Here is a 20,849-nt window from a genome sequence, read left to right as displayed (position 1 = left end):
ATATGATCAAATGATTTCATGCATATTTATTCTATCTTATTAAAATCAAGACTATATGTTATAAAAAATTTATAAACATTTTCAGTCAAAGATATGCATTTAATAAAATCAAATATGCATTTATAAAATCCGATTTTGTATTTATAAAAATCATAAAACTTTTAACAGTTACAAAGCAAACATCAATATTCAAAGATATGCAATGATGGGATTTAATTTCGATTTTATTTTGGTTGACTGGATTCATGGTTTTGATCTTTGGATTTTCGATTTTGCTGGTTGAAAAACCAAGCAAGAGGTTTAAGGGTTTTGATGGTATTGATAAACGACTTATACAACCTGCTGGAACAGCTAGTGATGCGAATGAACAAATGTTTGATTATTGGTTTCAATCCTTTAGACAAATCCGGATTTAAGGTCGGATCATATAGGAGAAAGGTAGAGCCGATTTATGGCTTACAAACCAAGAAGGGGATTTAGGATTTCACATTTTATTTTATAAGAATTTTATAATCAAGATTCATATAGATCTTTAGATATTTTAATCTGTTTTGAGATACTTTGAACCTTTAGAGAATTATAACTTTTATGGATTCAAAATAATTCAGAATCAAGTTTCTTATGGATCAATGGATCATAGAAACAAGTTTAATATTATGGATTCATATAGATCCTTAGATTTCTTTTCAAATATAATGGTGTTCTTAGATTTTATGGATAGATTAGTTTACCATTTTACACCACAAGAATCTGAATGGACCACCATGAGAGAGAGAGTTGATCCACAGATGAGCTGGTTGAGAGAGAGGTGGAGGAGCTGGCCGGAAAAACCATGAGTCGGCAGCGCGGATTGTATATGCTATTCATGACGCGTCAGAGATCGGATCGACAAGCCGTCTTCGGCAACGGATTCCTCTCGTCTTGGGCTTCAGTTTGATAGGTGGATCGTCGTCTGGATCCACAGGTTTTGAGAGATACGACGGTTTAAAGTTACGCCTGAATTTAAGATTTTCTGGCCGGAAAAGAGAGCTCAGGTGGAGAGAGACTTCTCATGTGGAGAGCACTATCGTGCTGATAACGTGTTATAAACTAAAGAGAATGTGGAGAGTGATTTGTGAGAAAGTTGTGTGTATTTCTCATTAGCCAACACCACAATATATAGTGGTTTGATACAAGGGTTTACAAATGCTTTACAGGGAATAAAATCTACACATTGATTACATTGACTACATTGATGTCATAGAGAAGACTTGGTCATGGTGATAACTTCAAGGTTGACTGAGTCTTCTGATCTCGGTCCGGTTTGTAGATGAACCGATGTAGACCGGATGTAAACCTCCTTGCACTTCCTCTTGTATATGTTGGACTTGTATAGTACTTGGTTAAGTACTTGGTTATGGTCCATCCACACAATAGATTTCATAACATAAAAAGTTTTTTAGACAAAAAAAAAACATGGCTGATGATATGCTATGACGCCAAGACGAACACCCTCGAGAACTGTGACATAGTATCTAGAGACTATCAGGGGAAAACGTGCTATTTCCCCACGAGAAGTATCGTATCTTTCCATATGTCTCCCAAACTATGACCTCGTCCTATATCTCCCCGAATTGAAACTTCGAAATCAATTTCCCCATGGAACTATATCAAAGCTCTTATAACTCCCCGAGATTAAAGTTCGAAAGCCTTAACCCCATGAAATTAAATTACTCGGTTTTGTCAGATAAACTAAAACCGTTATTGTTAACTAAACCAACTTTAGACCAATAATAACTCGATTTATACCCGATTAAGATCCGATTACAATAACCAAACCAGAAAACCGAGATTAAGATCCGAAAAACCCATTACCCCTTTCACTTATACCCGATTTCAACAGAAAAAAAAAACCCTAGAAATAGAAACAGAGAAAATGTCGGGAGAAAAAGAAAGCAGAGAGAACAGAGAAATCGTGGGGAGAAGAAGAAAGCAGAGAGATGGCTTCAGTTGATGATGTCGATGGGGGCGAAACCTTCGATGAAGAAGCAGAAGAGAGAGATCAAGGTGAAATCGAGCAGTTGCTTAGGGAGTTCGTCGACGAGCCTTCGATTCGCCACGATCAGATTCCTGAGAGTGATGACGAGCAAGAGAAAGGCTGCAAAAAGAAACCAGCAGATGTAACTCACATCAAGCGCGGTGATGGAAGGTTATACCAGAAGCAGACATTCGTAAACGGCGTTGGTTTCAAAGATTGTGTGCTTGACTATGCTCTTAGAACGGGCCGCAATATCCAGCAGTACAGGTACGATAAGGATAAAATTGGCTTTAGGTGTTTGGGTTCTAATGAAGAAGGAACTTGTGAGTGGAAAATCTATGCTTCAGTTCTGCCAAGTGATAATGTGTGGAAAGTGAGAGTGTTTGTTGAGACTCATTCATGTGTGCCTAACGGACAGTGTTCAATGCTGAGGGTTCCACAAATAGCTAGGTTGTTTATTGATAAAATCAGAGAAGAACCTGATTATTACATGCCTATGAAGATTGAAGAACTGATTCTAGAGAAATGGGGGATCACGGCATCAAGGCCTCAGTGTCAAGCTGCTAGAACTAAGGCGCTGAAGTGGCTTGAGTTTGAGTATGATCATCAGTTCGCTTGTCTTCGAGATTATGCGGCTGAGATACATGAATCAAACGTAGACTCCACTGTGGTGATTGAGACTCTAAAAAATGCAGAAGGAAAAGATGAGTTCAACAGGTTCTACGTTTGCTTTGAAAACATAAGAAGGACATGGAAGGAGACATGTAGACCTTTGCTTGGAATTGATGGATGCTTTGTTAAACACAAGGTCAAAGGACAAGTGTTGGTGGCATTAGGAAGAAACGCAGATAATGCCATTTATCCAGTGGCATGGGGTGTAGTTCAAGTTGAAAATACAGAGAATTGGTCATGGTTTGTGAGAATGGTAAAGGAAGACTTAGGACTTGAGGATGGCGAGGGGTTTGTTCTTGTGTCTGATCGCCAAAAGGTTAGTGTCTTTAACCTTCTTTTTTTTTTAAATGGAACTAATTGAGTAAGCTTATATGGTTGTTATTTTGTCTATTTGGTGCAGGGTTTGATAGCTGCAGTTAAGGAAGAATTGCCTAAGGTTGAGCATAGGCAACCAAAACAAGAAAAGAAAAGAACCTGCTAATGAGTCTCCAACCAAGAAGCAACCAAAACATAAAAAGAGAACTATGCACTGCGGAGTATGCGGCCAACCTGATCACAACTCAAGGTTTCATAAAAAAAAAAAGGTTTGTTCTGTTTCTGATTCACCATTGTTCTGTTTTCAATGCAAACTCAAACAAAGATTCACTAGTTTTGTTCTGTTTTTGGTAGCCAACTGGAGCTGGTCCTTCTAATGTTGCTTCTCCAGCTGCATCTCAAGCTCCCTCTCCAGCTCCTTCTCGAGCTCCCTCTCCAGCTCCTTCTCAAGATATGTGTTGATGGTGGTGTCAACTTTTGTGGCTTTTAGCTTCTCGGATTTGGTGTTGTTTTTGTCTCTTAGCTTTTGTGGTTTTTAAAGACTCGGAATATGTGGGTTTTGGTGTGTCAAGTTGTCTCTCAAGCTCTTTTAAAAATTGTCTTTTGTTCAAACCGATGTGTCTTTAGGAATGGTGGTATCTATTAAAACATTATCTTGCTATGTTTATGTTGGCTTTACTGTTTTTTTTTATTCCTTTCTTGTTATCTCTTTTCAATGCATAACAAATCTCTAGAACAAGACATAATTTTTTAAAAGATCATCCTCTTACATAACTAAAAAACAACAAAGATTCAAGTTCTTACAACATCATAGATATTTAGGTTCATACTGAAACAGAAACTAACATCAAGTTCATACATGAGATTCAATACAGAAACAGAACCGAAACCCATTGATCACAGACACATTCTTCATCATGCTTTACCATTTCTTGACGAGAAGCACCATTGACACAACACAAATCGCACAACCACTGAATATGACTGCCATCATCTTTTTCATCTTTGTTTTCTCTTCAGCCAGCACTTCCTCAACTCGATCAAGTACTTCCTGCTCAAGGGACAATATCTCTCTTGCAATCTCTTTCACATGTTGCTCAATACTTGCATTTTTGGATTCAAGTGATTCTAAATCTTCCAATATTGCCTCATCTATCCACTTGAATATATGCTCATCATTCTCCAGCTAAACAATTCATTATACATAGACATACACAACAAAGCATTACTCAATCATCATTCTCTAGCTAAAAATGATCTTAACAACTTTCTGAAATGAGACTAATAACAAAAATTACCCTCTGTGTTGCAGCATACAGACATCGAAAGTATTTCCTGTAGGGATTGGGAGTCGATTTTGACATCAATGGAATGATGGATTCACCACACCAACATTTCTTCGGGACACCTGCAAATCGTTTACCTCTTCGACGCCCATTCGATGATCCAGAGGAAGCTCCAGACACGACATTTAAAGACCCAGACATCACTCTTACTCTCACAGTTGGGAATTCGGGGGGAGAAGAGAATAAAAGTTGATTGGGGTTTTTAGGGTTCGTCGAGCTACGATTTGGGATTTTTAAGAGAGTGGGGCTATGGGTCGGGAATCTGGGTTTTTTTTTAAACGGTTTCGGTTATGGTTCGGGGTTTTTTCGGTTTATTATACCGAGAATTGTCTTAACCAATATCAGATTGAGTTTCATGGGGAAATTGATTTCGAAGTTTCAACTCAGAGAGATATAGGACGAGGTCATAGTTTGGGAGACAAATGGGAGGATACGATACTTCTCATGGGGAAATAGCACGTCTTCTCGACTATCAGCAATGTCACTTCACTACACATGGACTCTTGTCTCTACAAAAGAATATTGCTCTGTATGTGTCGACATGGGTGGTATTGATGTCTAATAATTACTTAGAAGAATTAATAATATCAAACTAACAACATTATGCATGTGCATAATAAATACACACATAACACATGCTGAAAGATGCCAAGAACTAACAAATTATAATGGCAGGATCTCTTCCATTCCTGTTTTCTGTTTCTGTACTACTTTTTTATTTTTCATTTTATAATTACATATCACAACACTTCAACATTTTTGAATTAGTTTAAGTAGTTAACTATCAATATCTATTATTATTTTAAACATTTGGTGGATACTATTATAGATTGTTTTCGATTAGGATTCTTTCGACATTTGTTTAGCAGAATCGTTTCAATTGTTTGTAAATATTAGTCTAACAAAACATAACTACCCACACCACACAAGCAAGTATTAATTAATAGAGAAAAAAATAAAAACTCTCTCTCTAAAATTTTTTCCTCCGTCTTCTCTCTAGACTACCTCCGACGTGACCTCCGTTTCCGGCCGGCGGTTTCGGCTCTATTCGCCACCGCCGGTCCGGCTCTGCCTCTGTTCTGTTTTTTTTTTATTTTTTTCTCTGCATGTTGTTCTCGGCGGAAAAGGGACAATCCGGTTCCCTTTCCTTTGTTTTTCTTCGACTCCGAGACATAGATGGTCTCTTGTCGCCGGGTTTTGTCTCCAACATCGCATCTACAGTTCGATGGATGGTTGAAGTTCTGCCTCTGGGGCCGAGCCGTTTCTTTTGCGGTGGTGGTCGCCGGCTTTCGTTGATCCGTTGGAAGTGTTCGCGCTGTGTTTGTTTCGATCTAGTGAGTGGTGGTCGGGCTTGGAGGAGATCTCGATTCAGTTAATTGATGCTCTCTGAAGCGCCGACGCTTGTGTGGGAGGAACCCGAATCCTATACTTTTAACATCTGTCGTTGAAAGTGGTTTTGGTGTTCGTGTGATGTTTCCCGGTGGAATCCGGAGGGTTTATGATATGATAGTGACAGTGGCGACTTTTAATCAGAGACGAAGTCGGTGGATCGTCTTCTCCGGTGCAGAGATGACCAGTGGTCCCGACGGTGATTCCAAATCGAATCCGACGGTGATGGCTTGATCTTCGACACGTGGCCCGGTTGGTGAGTGGTTTTCACCACGTGGAAGCGGTGTTCGGTGGATGGGCCATTAGTTGGGTTTGGGTTTGGAATTGTACTCGGTCTGGTGGGCCTCTTTTGTTTATGTTATTGCCTCGGTCTTGAGCTTAGTATGTAAAGTTTTCTTTGGTCTGTTATGGTTTAATATTATTAATATATGACGGCAAAAAAAAAAAAACTACCCACACCACACACAATCAAGCTATAAATAGGCATATGCCATCGTGCACAAATACACACATGACACATGCAAAAGCCTTCACACATAAAGAGAAACCTTGTGGTGTCTTATGTGTCTACAAAATTATAAGGATCTTATCTGAATTTCATAGAAATAATAAAAGAAAATTAGGCAACAAAGTGAATGCGATGGCCAAAGAAACTAAAAAGATGATGAGTGTTACAAGCTTTTTCCACGTTGGCGTACAAAACGCTAGTGCGCTTTAGTCGTTCTCATACCTCACTAGTCATTTAAGTTCCTATGCGATGGCCAAAGAAACTAAAAAGATGATGAGTGTTACAAGCTTTTTCCACGTTGGCGTACAAAACGCTAGTGCGCTTTAGTCGTTCTCATACCTCACTAGTCATTTAAGTTCCTCGTCCTTTAGCCTCCTTGGTTCATCGAACCTTCACACCAAAAACCAAAAAAAAAAACCTATTTTCCATTTTCCTTGACCGTAAAGTATTCGTTTATTAGTAGATGGCAAGAAAAAAAGTCATGCTACTGGTTTAAGAGATGACCTCTATTTACATATATTATATTTTTAATCTAACTTTTCAAACTGATTAATTAATTTTATTATAAATTATAATAACTATTACACAATATCAACGTTTCATAATTTTGTTTGCACTATATCAAACTGTTTTACGAAGATCCATACTTAACAGTTTTACTTAAACCTGTTAAAAATCTTTTATATGTTTTTTCACTAATTTGTAAAATCTTATTTTCTAATACTTATCCTCAAACTTTCATTCTAGTGTAAAAGATAAATCACTAGATTAATACTTCTACAAGTCTTAATCCAATGTAAGGCCGCCCAAATACATTCAACTAGAGTGAGATCTGCGCCTTGCGTGGAGTGAGATAAGCCTTTAAAAAAAGTTTGAAATTTTATTTTCTAACATTATGTATTTTATAAACGCAAAAGAATACATTGTAGAAGTATTAAAGTATAATAAATGTAATATAACGGGCAGTACATAAGATATTGAATTTTTCCTGGAAATATTAAATATTATTTTCCTGTTCTGAATATATTATAGGGAATTATCTAGAATTTAGAAATACATATTTTTAGAAAATGGAATATAATCTATATACATGATATATTTGGCGTTATTGCCATTCATATCATTCTTGTATATATTGGTTTATATTTAGAAGAATTTGGTCTATATAATAATTATGTTTTGTTGTCACTTAATTCACAATTGTCTAAAATTATGAATAAATACTTTTTTCAATGTAAAAAAAACATGTTACACTTAATTGGATAATGGCCTCTAATATAGCACGGTATATTTCCACTGTTTTTATGTTTAATATTATACTTGTTCGGTCAATTATAAATGTTATTGATATATATATATATATAATTTCAGGTTTATTTGATTTAAAAAGTAATTATGGGGAAAAATATTATAAATTAAAGTTTAAAATTAAAAGATAACAGAATAAAAAACACCAAAATAAGAAAGTGTGAACTCATAATGGGAAACAACAAAACAGATTTAATGAGACAGAATAAAATCCAAGATCGTAAGCTGAACATTCATGCCAAATTCCTTAGTGGTTATAGAAGAGAATACTATGAAAACAATATAATTTAAGTTAGTATATTATGTAATTAAGTGTAATCCTAAGTAGTTATAGAAGGGAATCCTATTAAAACAATATAATTTAACCCTGATCTTCCACATGTTTTTCTTAGGCTTTAGATCGACGATCATGTCAAAACCTGCCATAGTAAAATCTCAAAAACTTTTACTTCTTAGTTGATAAATAATATTATTGAAACTTAGATTGGTGTGATATAAAATGAAGAAGTGAACTTGTTTATATACTGAATAGAACATACATTTAGTAGTTAATGCGTATTATACGTGGTTATAGCAAGTAAATATTAGATTTTGATAGGCAAAATATTTCATATCGATGACTGATATAATAACAAAGTATATAGAAAGTGAAAATAATGCAGTAAATTTCGTATGCAAATCATGGAGAAACGAATCTTCTTAGTTCCTAAATCAATCACTATTTAATATTTGACTTGGTCTAATTTCCATGCAAAACAAATTTGGAAAATCTTCATAAATATAATTTCAAAAAATGGAAAATGAAAAGGAAAAGAATAATCAAAATTCGATTTCAAAATAAAAAGATCATAATTCACTCTCTATTTAATATGAGTCATAATTCGATTTCCATAAGAATCATAATTCGATTTCCATTGCCAAAAAAAAAGAAGCTTTTTCCACTCTCTATTTAATATGGGTCATAATTCGGTTTCCATATGCAAAAAAAAATTACAAAATCATCTTAAAGATCATTTCAAAATATAGAAAGTGGGAAGTCATGAAAAAATCACGTGAATCATACACTCGAATCACGAATTGACTTCTTTCCTTTTATACATATGCGGACATGAAACTATGTATCATTTTTATACGAATATGCATGTCAGTCCAATGGCAATAGCCGTAATATCCTAAGGTGAATAAGCTTTCTTTTATAAAGGGTCTGAGAAGGAACCTCGTGCCGACACGTCGTTAAAATGGCAAACTCGAAAATATAGTATCTTTAAAGGTTATTTTCTTTTTTTGATTCCATTTTAATACTAAGGGGATACCAATAACTTTTTGCATACCTTATCATTTTAAAGGGACTACCGTTATTCTACTTACATATCGTGTAGCACTTTACAAATAATGATTACTAGGAGGACTATAGGATTAGTTATTTTCCATGAAATAAATTGGACAAATGCATTTAACCACGTGCGTAATCAAACACTCACACAAGTTGCATTTTTAACGACACATAAAAAAAAAAAGATTGCCATTTTAAGATAAGAAGAAATTCAATAGGAAAATTAAAAGGGGGTAATTAGGTCATCTTGACCTTCCACGTTGTCTCCTTCCCACTCTTGTCTAAACAACTCTCAAACTCATGTATAAAACCTGAAGCTTCTCTCTTTATCTTCTTCTTACATCAGATCAAGTCTTCTTTCTTTCTATGGCTTTAGTAAGAGAACGTCGTCAGCTCAACCTCCGTCTTCCTCTTCCTCCGATCTCCGACCGCCGCTTCTCCGTCCCCTCCGTCACCACCACCCACGCTACCTCCGGCGGCATCTCCGCCGCTGATCTCGAGAAACTCAACGTTCTCGGATGCGGTAACGGCGGTGTTGTCTACAGAGTCCGCCACAAGAACACGGCGGACCTCTACGCTCTCAAAACCGTCAACGGCGACATGGATCCGATCCTAACACGGCAGCTGATGCGCGAGATGGAGATCCTCCGCCGTACAGACTCTCCGTACGTCGTCCGGTGTCACGGGATCTTCGAGAAGCCAGTCGCCGGCGAAGTATCGATTCTGATGGAGTACATGGACGGAGGAACGTTAGAGTCTCTCCGCGGCGCCGTGACGGAGCGACGCCTCGCCGGGTTCGCGAGACAGATCCTGAAAGGGCTGAGCTACTTGCACGCTCTCAAGATCGTGCACAGAGACATCAAGCCGGCGAACCTCCTCCTCAACTCCAAGGACGAGGTCAAGATCGCCGACTTCGGAGTCAGCAAGATCTTGGTCCGGTCGTTGGATTCCTGCAACTCTTACGTCGGGACTTGCGCTTACATGAGCCCGGAGAGGTTTGATTCCGAATCTTCCGGTGGAAGTGGCTCCGACGTGTACGCCGGAGATATCTGGAGTTTCGGGTTGATGATGCTGGAGCTTCTCGTTGGTCACTTTCCGTTGTTACCGCCGGGACAGAGACCGGACTGGGCGACGTTGATGTGCGCGGTGTGTTTCGGAGAGCCGCCGCGAGCGCCTGAGGGTTGCTCGGAGGAGTTTAGGAGCTTTGTTGAGTGTTGCCTACGTAAAGACTCGAGTAAGAGATGGACGGCTCCGCAGCTCCTCGCCCATCCTTTTCTCCGGGAGGATCTTTGATTCGATTCGTTTTTGTAGAAATCAAAATCGTAAATCGGATTAAAATTACTTTTATTTTGTAGAATTTCGAATAGTTTCGGGAGATTATGTTCGTAATTTTTGTACATATATATTCTCCGGATTTTAGGGGAAACATTGGCATAATGATAAAACTATTTCTTAGATTCTTTTTTTTTCAGTTTCATTCATGGATGTATATCGAATATCAATTAATGTACATTAGATTTTGATAATCTAGTATTTACTTATTTAAATCATAGTGTTATATATTATACACAGACCCTTAATCTAATCACACTAGTGAAGAAATATTTATGACCAGTGTAAGATATTTTATTTGTGAAGACAATCAGATATCTTATATTATTGTAAGAATGTGTAATCTTGGCGAATCATTTACAGTAATATATTCTTTCTTTGGTTGATGTCTGTTGGCCATTAAACATCTTTCATATTACAATAGTCATAATATAAATCCTTTGGAACTGTTGTAATAATGAGTTTAGCTGTTTTTGTGTGGGAAGAAATGTAATAAAGCACGTTCGAAAAAGAAAGATAAGGGCTGCGCAGTCGAAGTTTAAAGTTGCAGTTGCAGTTGCAGCCAAAAGAAATTTGAAAAATTTGCCACTTATGCAAGGAAAAATAATATTATCGGCGGGTTTCACTTTCCACTAGCTTGGATCAAATATCTGTGTTTGGATGATGTTCGTCGAAGATTCGGGGGTCTCTCAATAGCTAGTGGGAGAGTTGATTATGATAACAACAACTCTCTATTAAAATTTTCTTTTTGTTTTCTTCTTGTGACGCACTGCCTTACGTTAGCACTGATGATTCACGAATGAGAAAAGCCCATAGGTGTCACTCTTGAGTGTGACAAAAAAGAGAGTCACCCCCTTGACTTGTGACTCTTGAGAAATTTATTTCTGTGTGAATCTGATTTCCAACTTTGTTTAGACAATTGGGTTTCAATTCCCTTCCTTCCTCCACTTCGATAATGTTTCCAGGTTACTGCAAACGAATATACTAGGATTATTAATATTCTTTACGTTGAAAAAAATAAATATATATATATATATGTATATATTTTTTTAAAAAAATTGTTCCAGAAAAATACATTTTATACTTTATATATGCTGTCTTCTTTTACATTTTTGTTAGCTAATTTTATTATATTTTAAAATTTATATTATGTCAAAAATTATGAATATAACTAATTACAAAATGATGTGTTTCAAAAAAAAATGATACTTACAACTAAAATTAATGTATTTTTAATATTTAAGACTCCAAAAATATAGTTTTAAAAACAGATGGAAATGGAGTAGTTATTTAACAGATAGATTTTTGATTTATAATATATTTCATGAGATTAGTAGTAATAGTATTACGTTTTTCTTTCTGTAATAAGTAAGTGACCTACTATGGTCACCAAACACTTTTTCTTGTTCGTGGACAAACAAAATGCTGAAGTCACACAACAAAACGTCATAAACTTGAGAAAAATATTTACAAGCAGAAATTTTCGAAACATGCAGTAGATTCCCACCAACATAGATAAAACATTAAAATCCGATGTTACAAAATTATTTGATTTATGAAAATACACCAGGGTCAAAATGATCTGAGAGACCAATGAACCACAAGAGAGTACAAGTCTCCCTATCTTTTTCTCTTCTTTCCAATTCTTGAGTTGACAAAAACCAATCAAGAAGTAGCTAAATCAACCAAGAACTCTTTTTAAGTCTTTCTCCCTCACGATTCTCAGTTAATTTACTCAGAAGTTTCCGCAAAAATACATTTATTTCTTTTGTCTTAATCAAGAAATAAAACTTGATTAGACATGATAGTAATTGTTGGTTATGGAAGAGCTCTAAACCCGCTGGTTTAGCCAATCTAATATGACACCAGCAATGATTTCTCGCTCAGGTTCAAAGAGAAGATCGTGCAACAGTCCGTCAAAGAGCTTGATTGATTTATCTGAAGAAGAAGCTTCTTCGTAGAGCCTCTTAGAGGCATTGGGATCAGTCACTGTGTCAGCTGTACCGTGCATGACAAGAAAAGGGACTTTCACTTTGTTCAAGTTTTGTTGCAAGTGAGCAGCGATTCTAAGGATCTCGTAGCCGGTTTTAACCCGGATGGATCCGGTGAAGACTAACGGGTCAGAGTATTTGGTGACGAGAGCTTGTGGATCACGAGAAACTGGCATTCCTTTCTTGTTTGCTGCACTGAATTGGTACCTTGGCAAGAGGAACGCAACTATTGGAGCAAGAACCTGTTTTAAAAAGACAAAAAGACTGTTTAAGAATTAAAATGAAAATGCGTAAGAGTTTTATGGGATTAACTGACAGTGAAGATTGGATGGGATGGTTGGACTCCAACAGCAGGTGAAGTCAGCACAATGCCTGAAACTCGAGACTCGATCTTTGGATCTAGCATAGCCTGCACTTGATTGTTTTAACACTGTTTCGGGACTTTGAAGACATGATAAGATGCTATTTAATTGGAGTCTGAAGTTGTTACCTTGAGGATGATTGCTCCTCCTGTTGAATGTCCAATGCAGAAACAGGGAAGTCCTGGATTCTCCGTGAAAACTTTTTCAAGAAATAATTTCTGCAAAGATGATGATGATGATGATGATAGTGTGAGTTTGTTTCAGCAATATGATGTTTTGGAAACTATAACTATCGAGAAGGAGAGAGGGAGATACCAAATCATCAACAGCGTAATCAAGGGAAGGAACATAAGCATGAAGTCCATCGCTTCCACCATGACCTGTTAGATAAGACCCCCCAAAAAATTATATTCAGTCAAATAAATAGATTTGGAAGTTAACACTGAGGTAGATGCTTGAAGAGTCTATAAGTTCAAATTGTTTGCAGAGTTGTTGGCACTGTTAAGCTAAAGATTAGGCTCATGTGTCACCTTTACACACGAATTAAGCACCAGCCTCAACACAAAATACACTATATCCCCTGTGACATCCAAACACGGAAAGGCATGGTTGAAGAATTTGTATTTTTCTAGCCTACGAAACAGCTGCTCGAAAAACGCTCTCATGTTTTATCGATCCTAGAACATGTTTCAAATGACCCACCAAATGTTCATGATCAGAGACTTACCACCATGGCAACTAATGATGTCAAAACTTTAGCACCAACACCTTATGTTTATGTATCATCAGTATCCGTAGTTTTGATACATATTAATGTGATGTGCGAGGAACATATATAGATTCATTTTGACCCAGGCAGACTAACTGGACACGAGGGTAGAATACATAAATGCTTATACTATAGTCTACAGAAGCTTCTTTAGATATAGGTTAAATATCAAAATCCTAAAAAAAAGGTGAAAGAGAAGTGGAGATTACCAATCCAATCGATTCCGTAGACCTTGAACCCATTAGAATTTAGCTGCTTTGCAAAATCACTATACCTTCCACTGTCAAATTTTGGAAAATAAACTAATGTTAACCTTCTTTCTGACAAGAAAAAAAACTATATTCAAAGCAAATGGAGCATAACTAGATAAAAATTAGTTCAAACCTATGCTCATTTAGTCCATGCAGCAGAACAATAACTCCTCTGCAAAAAAAAAAAAAATTGACAAAGATAAGAAACCACATAAGAAAATGATAAATGATTACCCAGTTCATCGACTTGTGTAAGAACAAAAGTCAGGGTAGCTATCAAAACTAGATGCATGGCAGATTAAAAATAGTGGTAGTGATTGCCGTGTAGAGGTACTATTGACAAAGTCTCTTCTGTTATCTATAATAAACATTAATATTTCAAAACCATTTCCACAAGCAATATACTCTTTTTCTACATTTCTCCAGCTAAATCTTCTTGACATTCTCATTATCTTAAGAAATGCTTATCAACTAAGTCTAATCCTAATATCGTATGTTAGCTCAACAACAATATATGACCATCTGGTTACGCAAACTAATTGAATCTAGGAGTTTAAAGGAACAATATCTAGTTTCACTCAGCTACAAGCCAAGACATGAACACAGGACCACCTGACATAAACAGAACAATAGATACAGAATCCAATTCATGTAATGAAAAAAAACACATGTCCTTATAAACATTCTTATTTTATTTTTCATATACTAACTTAAAAATGCTCACTAATTATACTTCCTATGATCTCATGTTTTTGTTTAATCCTAAGATTAACCACCACCAATTCCACATTTTCATTTTTTTAATTATACTTCCTAATCAATTGATTTCTTGTTCAATTAATGAGCTAACTAACGAAGAAAAAAACAGTTATTGAAAATATGATTAATTTCAGATTAAACAGAGAACTTAAAAATTAAAATATGACCTGTGATTAAGGGAAACAGGTGACCACGACTGAGTAAACAGCGTATCGCCTCTCCTCGTCGTGAAAAGCGAAAACTCTCTAACCGAGCTTCCATCTCCGCCGTCATCCTCCAAAACCCGCCTCACCGCGAGCTCCCTCCTAACCGCGACCTCCTCGTCCACCACCGCCGCCGGAACCGACGGAGGCGTGACGCTGCACCCGCTCTCGCTTCCTCCTCCGACGCTCCTCTTCCTCACCACGATCTGAGGCGGAGACCACACCTTCCTCTCCTGTTTCTCGTCCCTGATGACCACCGCCCCGGTCCTCCGCCGCCAGACGACGACGCGGAACGGGAGGAGGATGAAGAGGATGAGGGAGTGGATGATGGTGACGAGGCGCCTGAGCTCTCGCATGGAGAAGAGGGCCCTGACGCGGCCGCTTGCTCCCGACGTTAGAAGCAGAGTTGACGTATCCGACATTGTTTCCACCGCCATTGATGATGGTCGGAAAGTTGTGACAGTGATCGGAAGATTATTGTTTCGAGTCTTTTCCTCTGTAACGGGTAATCTAAAGGTTGAATCTTTTCTTCTGTATATTAAGATCGTTCCTTTGCTGCTTGAACAGATCATAAACGAAAGGAAAATGGAATTTGAAAAAACACAAAGGACAACCTTTTTGTTTGTTTTATTATTATTCTAAAATTAGACAAATGAGAAAGCTTTGAATGGAAAAGTCCAAATTTAGAGGTGGTTCCTCTGTTTGTTAAAAAAGAAACAGAGCCTGATGAAATGAGGAAAAGAAAACGAAGATGAGAAGTGAGACGATTCAAGAGAATAAGCTAATATAGATAGATGTAGGAATTTGAACAAAAAAAAAAAAGATAGATGTAGGAAAAGAGACGAGCAGATTCTTCTAGATTTGACACGTGAAGGGTCCAGTTATTTTACCTTAGTTTAATTGTTTTTTCTTTTCTCATGAATTTTACACTAGAGAAGACCGTCCTATCACAGAATCCTTAATCCTATCTTGATAAAAAGGCTCTTCCAACAATTTATGAAATCCAAATTTTATAATTTATTAAACTACAATTTAGGAGAATATTAAACAACGAACTCACTCCAATAATTAAGTAAATTATATATTTTGGTCTACATTTCTTACAGTTATTTTAGAAAAGAATAATTATAAAGATCATTAAATATTAAATAGTAATTAAACTACCATGTTTTATCTGATATTCTAAACTCCAGAATGTTTAAGTTTATGATTATTTGTGTTTGTGCAATTTCCCTTTACCCGCTTTTTATGGTAAATCTATCCCAATCGTAAAATAACTAAAACCAAAATTGGATCATAATTTTCTAAAAATATGGACTGATCTGGAACTGAACATGAAACCAAATAGATAATTACATATATAAAATATGTAAAAGAAGTATAAATTAGATATTAATCCAACAATATATAGCTTTTGTATCCATGCCTCGAGTCGTAGTCGTACGTCATGTCATCCTTAGGACGATTGCGGCTATTATAAAGAAGGTTTCGTGAATCAAATTTCAATTTGAATTTTACTTGGGACTTTTTTTTTTTTTAAAGAGGGACACCGCTCGTGTTGCACCCCTTTTATTTGGTAAAAAAAAAAGACACTATTACGATGAGCTTACTTGAAGAAGAAGAAGAATAATAATATCAAAATATCTTTCTTATTTGATAAAATGGATAATGTACAAGTATATATAGTCAGCTATACATTTGATGTTAACCAACTCTAATCAAACTAAATCACTAAACCGGTACAATCGGTATATACAAATCATTATAAACCAATAAGCCCCCTCAAGATGAGCTTGCAAAGATATTGTGAAGACTCATCTTGGATATAAAATGATAAAACTGATGAGGGAAGAGAGGTTTAGTCATGATATCAGCCACTTGATCCTGAGTTCGCACATGAAGACTCTTGAGAACTTTCAGATCAAGCCATTGCCTCACAAAGTGACAATCATTCTCTATATGTTTGGTTCGCTCATGGAAAACAGGGTTGGTTGCTATATAGATAGCTGTTGTGCTGTCAGAGAAGAGAACTGGCGTTTGAACTCGAGGAACCTTCAAGTCATTCATCAATTTAATGAGCCAAATCATCTCTTTAGACGCAATGTTCAATGCTCGGTACTCTGCTTCTGCAGAAGAGCATGAGACTGTATCATGTTTCTTGGAGCGCCAAGAGATCAGTGAGTCACTAATAAACATCGAAAGGCCTGTAGTTGAACGACGACTATCACAGCAAGAAGACCAGTCCGCATCGGCAAAACCTTTAAGATATAGATCAGGTGAAGCCGAGTAGAACAATCCTTGTCCCACAGTGCCTTTGATGTACTGTAAAACTCTATAAGCAGCCTTAAGATGAGGCGTACGAGGAGCAGAAGAGAACTGACATAACTTGTTGACTGCAAAAGTGATGTCCGGGCGAGTTATAGTCAGATACATCAACCTTCCAACAAGACTACGATAACGCTCAGGCTCATCAATCAACTCTCCATCTTTGAGTGCCAAATGTAGATTTGGAACCATAGGAGTAGAAGTAGGCTTGCAACCCAACATTCCAGTAGAAGTCAGTATCTCCAGAGCATATTTTCGCTGACATAAAGAAATACCCTGACTTGTACGAGCTATCTCCAATCTCAAAAAATACTTAAGAGCACCCAGATCTCTGAGTTTGAACTGTTGAGAAAGGTCTTGTATCAACTGTATAGACTTCAAATCACATGTACTAGCCACAATGATGTCATCCACATAGACTAATACAGCAAGGAAATGACCATCTTGAAATGATTTCAAGAACAGAGTATGATCACTTGTCCCTGTTGCGAATCCAAGACGTAATAATGCAGCAGAGAACTTGAGAAACCACTGTCTAGATGCTTGTTTCAACCCATAAATAGATTTCTTCAAACGAAAAAAATCATTCTTAGACAGAGTGAGACCTTTCCTCTCTGCATATCCATCCGGTATCTTCATATAAATTTCTTCATCTAATTCACCATTCAAGAACGCATTCGAGATGTCGAGTTGATGAAGAAACCAATTCCTTGAAGCTGCAACTTTCAAAAGGAACCGCACAGTCGTGAGCTTAGCAACAGGTGAGAACGTCTCTGTATAATCCAATCCCTCCTTTTGAGTGAACCCTTTAGCAACTACACGAACTTTGCGTCTCTCAAGTGTACCATCAGCATGAAACTTCAAAGAATATAACACTTTGCAACCAACTGCTTTCTTTCCAGTCGGCAAAGTAGCCATCTCCCAAGTTCCAGTTGATTCCATTGCTCGAAATTCCTTATCAACAGCTTCACACCACTCTTTAGAGTCCTTTGCCTCAGAATAAGATTGAGGAATTGGAATTCTGGTGATTTGGTTGATGTAAGATAGGTAAGAAGGAGACAAATTGGAATACGAAAGAGAAGAAGAAATGGGATGAATAATATTTGAGTTTAAAGAGTAGCAATGATAGTCGTGCAAGTGAGCAGGATGTTTGCGTGTGCGAGAAGAAATTTGTGGGGGAAGGTTAGAAGATGAAGAAATTTCTGGTGAGATGTGTGTTTGGTGGTTACTTGAGGACAAAGTAGAAGGTGGTGTGCAGAGTTTCAAGCTGTCATCAGAAGGAGTAGTAGAAGCCAGCGGAAAAATATCTTCGTGAAAGATGACATTTCGTGAAACTGAAATCTTGTTTGACTCCAAGTCGAGAAGTTTGTATCCTTTAACGCCTGATGGATATCCCAGAAGAACACAAGCCTTTAATCTTGGCTGAAACTTATGTCTCTGTTTTGATGATGTAGAACCATAACATAAGCAGCCAAACGTTCGAATCTGATCATAAACCGGAGCCTTACCAGTAAGTATCTCGAATGGAGTCTTGTTACCAAGCAGAGGTGAAGGAGTTCTGTTGATAACAAAGGCAGCCGTCAAGACACTATCTCCCCAGTACTCAAGAGGCAACTGAGACTGGAACATGAAAGCTCTGGCAACGTTCAGGAGATGCTGATGCTTTCGTTCTACCACTGAATTCTGCTCTGGTGTCTCTGGGCAGGAGCTATATGAGACAATGCCTTTCTCTTGATAAAATGAAGAGAACTTAAGCTCATGTGCATTGTCTGATCTAACCGCTTTAACTCTAGTGTTGTACTGATTTTCAACTTGTTTAACAAACGTTGGAAACACCTTTATAACTTCACCCTTTGTACGCAATAAGTAAATCCAAGTGGCTCGAGAATGGTCATCCACTATGGTTAAAAAGTACTTGTAACCATCCACAGTCTCAACTGAAAAAGGCCCCCAAACATCTATATGTAAGAGCTCAAAGTTTGCATTACATAAGTCGTTTGGAGAGGGAAAAGAAAATTTCTTCTGTTTTGCCAAGTGTCAAACATGACAAAATGAGTTCCCTTTATTCTTCATCTTTGTAGTTCCCAAAGCTCCAGAGATCATGTCAAGTCTTGAGTAAGATGCATGACCCATCCTGTTGTGCCAAGTACCAATATCCACGACTGCATTCACACGTACATAAACTTCTTTGATGTTCAGCACATACAGGTTGCTAATCCGTTTACCCAGACCAATCGTCAAGCCCTTGATACGATCCTGTATTTCACAAGAAGAGGGATCAAACATCACTCTGGAACCAAGATCAGTCGTCATTGAGCTTATACTGATGAGGTTTAGACGAAACTCCGGGATGAATAAGACATTCCGTAGAGTAATGTATTCATTTAGCTTGATACTACCAACTCCACTGATCTTGATTAAAGATCCGTTTGGTAGATTAGCAGAGCTAGTGATATTTGTGTCAAGAGACACAAAAATATATTTATCATGAGACACATGATGGGTTGCTCCAGAGTCTAGAATCCAAGAATCATTACACAGGCTATTCTTTGAAACAGTGAGAATACCAATGAAACAAAACGTAGACTGAGAAAAGTTGATACCAGATATCTCATTAGTGTTTTGAGAAGTAGAGGCATCGCCTTGACCATACGTGATGTTGTTGCTGTTGTTGCTCTGCAGTTGTGAGCTAAACAGAGCAATAAACTGCTGTATTTGATCCTTGGTGAGATTTCCAATCAGATTATCAAGAGGTGCAGGCTTCGCTTCAGGTTTAGAGGACATGTTGGCTGAGGGAGTAGCAGATGGAGGTTTCTGAAACTTCTCAGTTGCTTTGCCTTTTGGTGAGTAACCCGGTGGAAAGCCGTGCTTCTTGTAACAACGCTCCGCAATGTGTCCAACTCTGTTGCAAAATGAACAGATAGGTTTGCCTTTATGAGCACCCGTCTGAACATAGCAAACACTGGAAGGAGGAGGCTGAGAAGCTGGAGTCTCAGACACTTGGAACGCAGCCGGAGAAGTAGCTACAGCAAAGCTCTTCTGACTGTCATCTTGGTCCAAGATGTTGTAGACTTCAGTGAGTGAAGGCAGTGTCTTCTTCATGATGATCTGACGCCTAATCACTGCATACGATTCATTAAGACCAGCCAAAAACTTAACAATCTTAGCACGCTCAGCCTTTTGATAGAGCCAAGCAGCTTTCCCACAAGTACATGGATCATCAGCTTTTTCACAACTCTCTAAACTAATCCACAATGTTTTGAGCTTAGTGAAGTAATCCGAGAGTGACAAAGAGCCTTGACGTAGATCCTGGATTTCTTGGGTAAGATTGTAAGTCCTAGGCAGATTAGTCATATGAAATCTACTATGCAAGTCATTCCACACATCAGTTGCATCATTTAAGCGAAGGATACTGCGATAGATTTGAGTGGATACCGAGTTGAGGATCCATGATTTAACGAGACTGTTGCATCGTGACCATATTCGGAAGTTCAGATCTGAGTCGAGAGGGCGAGGTAACGAGCCATCTACGAAGCCAATCTTGTTCTTCGCGTCAAGAGCAATCTTCATCGCAGCTTCCCAATCATCAAAGTTTGAACCATCAAGTTTGATAGAGATGAGAATCAAACCGGGATGATCAGAAGTATGCATAAAGTACGGAGAATGGATCGAGTCATTGAGATCAACACCAACAAGAGCTCTCGAAGCTTGTAGATCCGGGCCTGCATCTGCCGGAGAAGCTAAGGGAGCGGTGCGAGCTGCAAGGCGATTCAATCGACGAGGAAACTTCTTCAACGACACCATCGAAGCTTAGGAAATCGTAATCGGAGCTCGAGCAAGAGAGATCGTGAAGAAAACACGACGAAATCAAGCTCAAAAATGCTCTGATACCATATTACGATGAGCTTACTTGAGGAAAAAGAAGAAGAGTAATATCAAAATATCTTTCTTATTTGATAAAATGGATAA

At 37.6% G+C, this 20,849-nt stretch overlaps 4 protein-coding genes across 4 annotated transcripts; 2 read left to right on the top strand and 2 right to left on the bottom strand.

The window, feature by feature from the left end:
* Positions 1-1,979: 1,979 nt before the first annotated feature.
* On the top strand, positions 1,980-3,466 carry LOC108820195 (uncharacterized). Its single transcript, XM_056991351.1, has 3 exons — positions 1,980-3,005; positions 3,090-3,125; positions 3,359-3,466. Exons 1-3 carry the CDS (start codon positions 1,980-1,982, stop codon positions 3,464-3,466), a joined length of 1,170 nt encoding a protein of 389 aa, XP_056847331.1.
* A 460-nt stretch (positions 3,467-3,926) lies between these two features.
* Positions 3,927-4,491, bottom strand: LOC108815407 (uncharacterized protein At4g04775-like). Its single transcript, XM_018588021.1, has 2 exons — positions 4,303-4,491; positions 3,927-4,190 (listed from the first exon to the last, which is right to left on the bottom strand). The coding sequence occupies exons 1-2, from the start codon at positions 4,489-4,491 to the stop codon at positions 3,927-3,929; spliced, it is 453 nt and encodes a 150-aa protein (XP_018443523.1).
* A 4,705-nt stretch (positions 4,492-9,196) lies between these two features.
* On the top strand, positions 9,197-10,414 carry LOC108814158 (mitogen-activated protein kinase kinase 9). Its single transcript, XM_018586665.2, has one exon. The coding sequence runs from the start codon at positions 9,255-9,257 to the stop codon at positions 10,179-10,181; it is 927 nt and encodes a 308-aa protein (XP_018442167.1). The 5' UTR covers positions 9,197-9,254; the 3' UTR covers positions 10,182-10,414.
* Positions 10,415-11,643: 1,229 nt separating this feature from the next.
* Positions 11,644-15,328, bottom strand: LOC108818396 (uncharacterized). The gene is made up of 7 exons (XM_018591360.2): positions 14,520-15,328; positions 13,727-13,765; positions 13,552-13,622; positions 12,889-12,953; positions 12,702-12,791; positions 12,528-12,620; positions 11,644-12,453 (listed from the first exon to the last, which is right to left on the bottom strand). The coding sequence occupies exons 1-7, from the start codon at positions 15,125-15,127 to the stop codon at positions 12,052-12,054; spliced, it is 1,368 nt and encodes a 455-aa protein (XP_018446862.1). The 5' UTR covers positions 15,128-15,328; the 3' UTR covers positions 11,644-12,051.
* Between the last annotated feature and the right edge of the window lie 5,521 nt (positions 15,329-20,849).

The sequence above is a fragment of the Raphanus sativus genome, chromosome 7 (genome assembly GCF_000801105.2).
Source record: "Raphanus sativus cultivar WK10039 chromosome 7, ASM80110v3, whole genome shotgun sequence".
Lineage (NCBI taxonomy): Eukaryota > Viridiplantae > Streptophyta > Magnoliopsida > Brassicales > Brassicaceae > Raphanus > Raphanus sativus.
The sequence above is the reverse complement of the archived record's forward strand: the minus strand, read 5'-3'. Positions and strand labels throughout refer to the sequence as shown.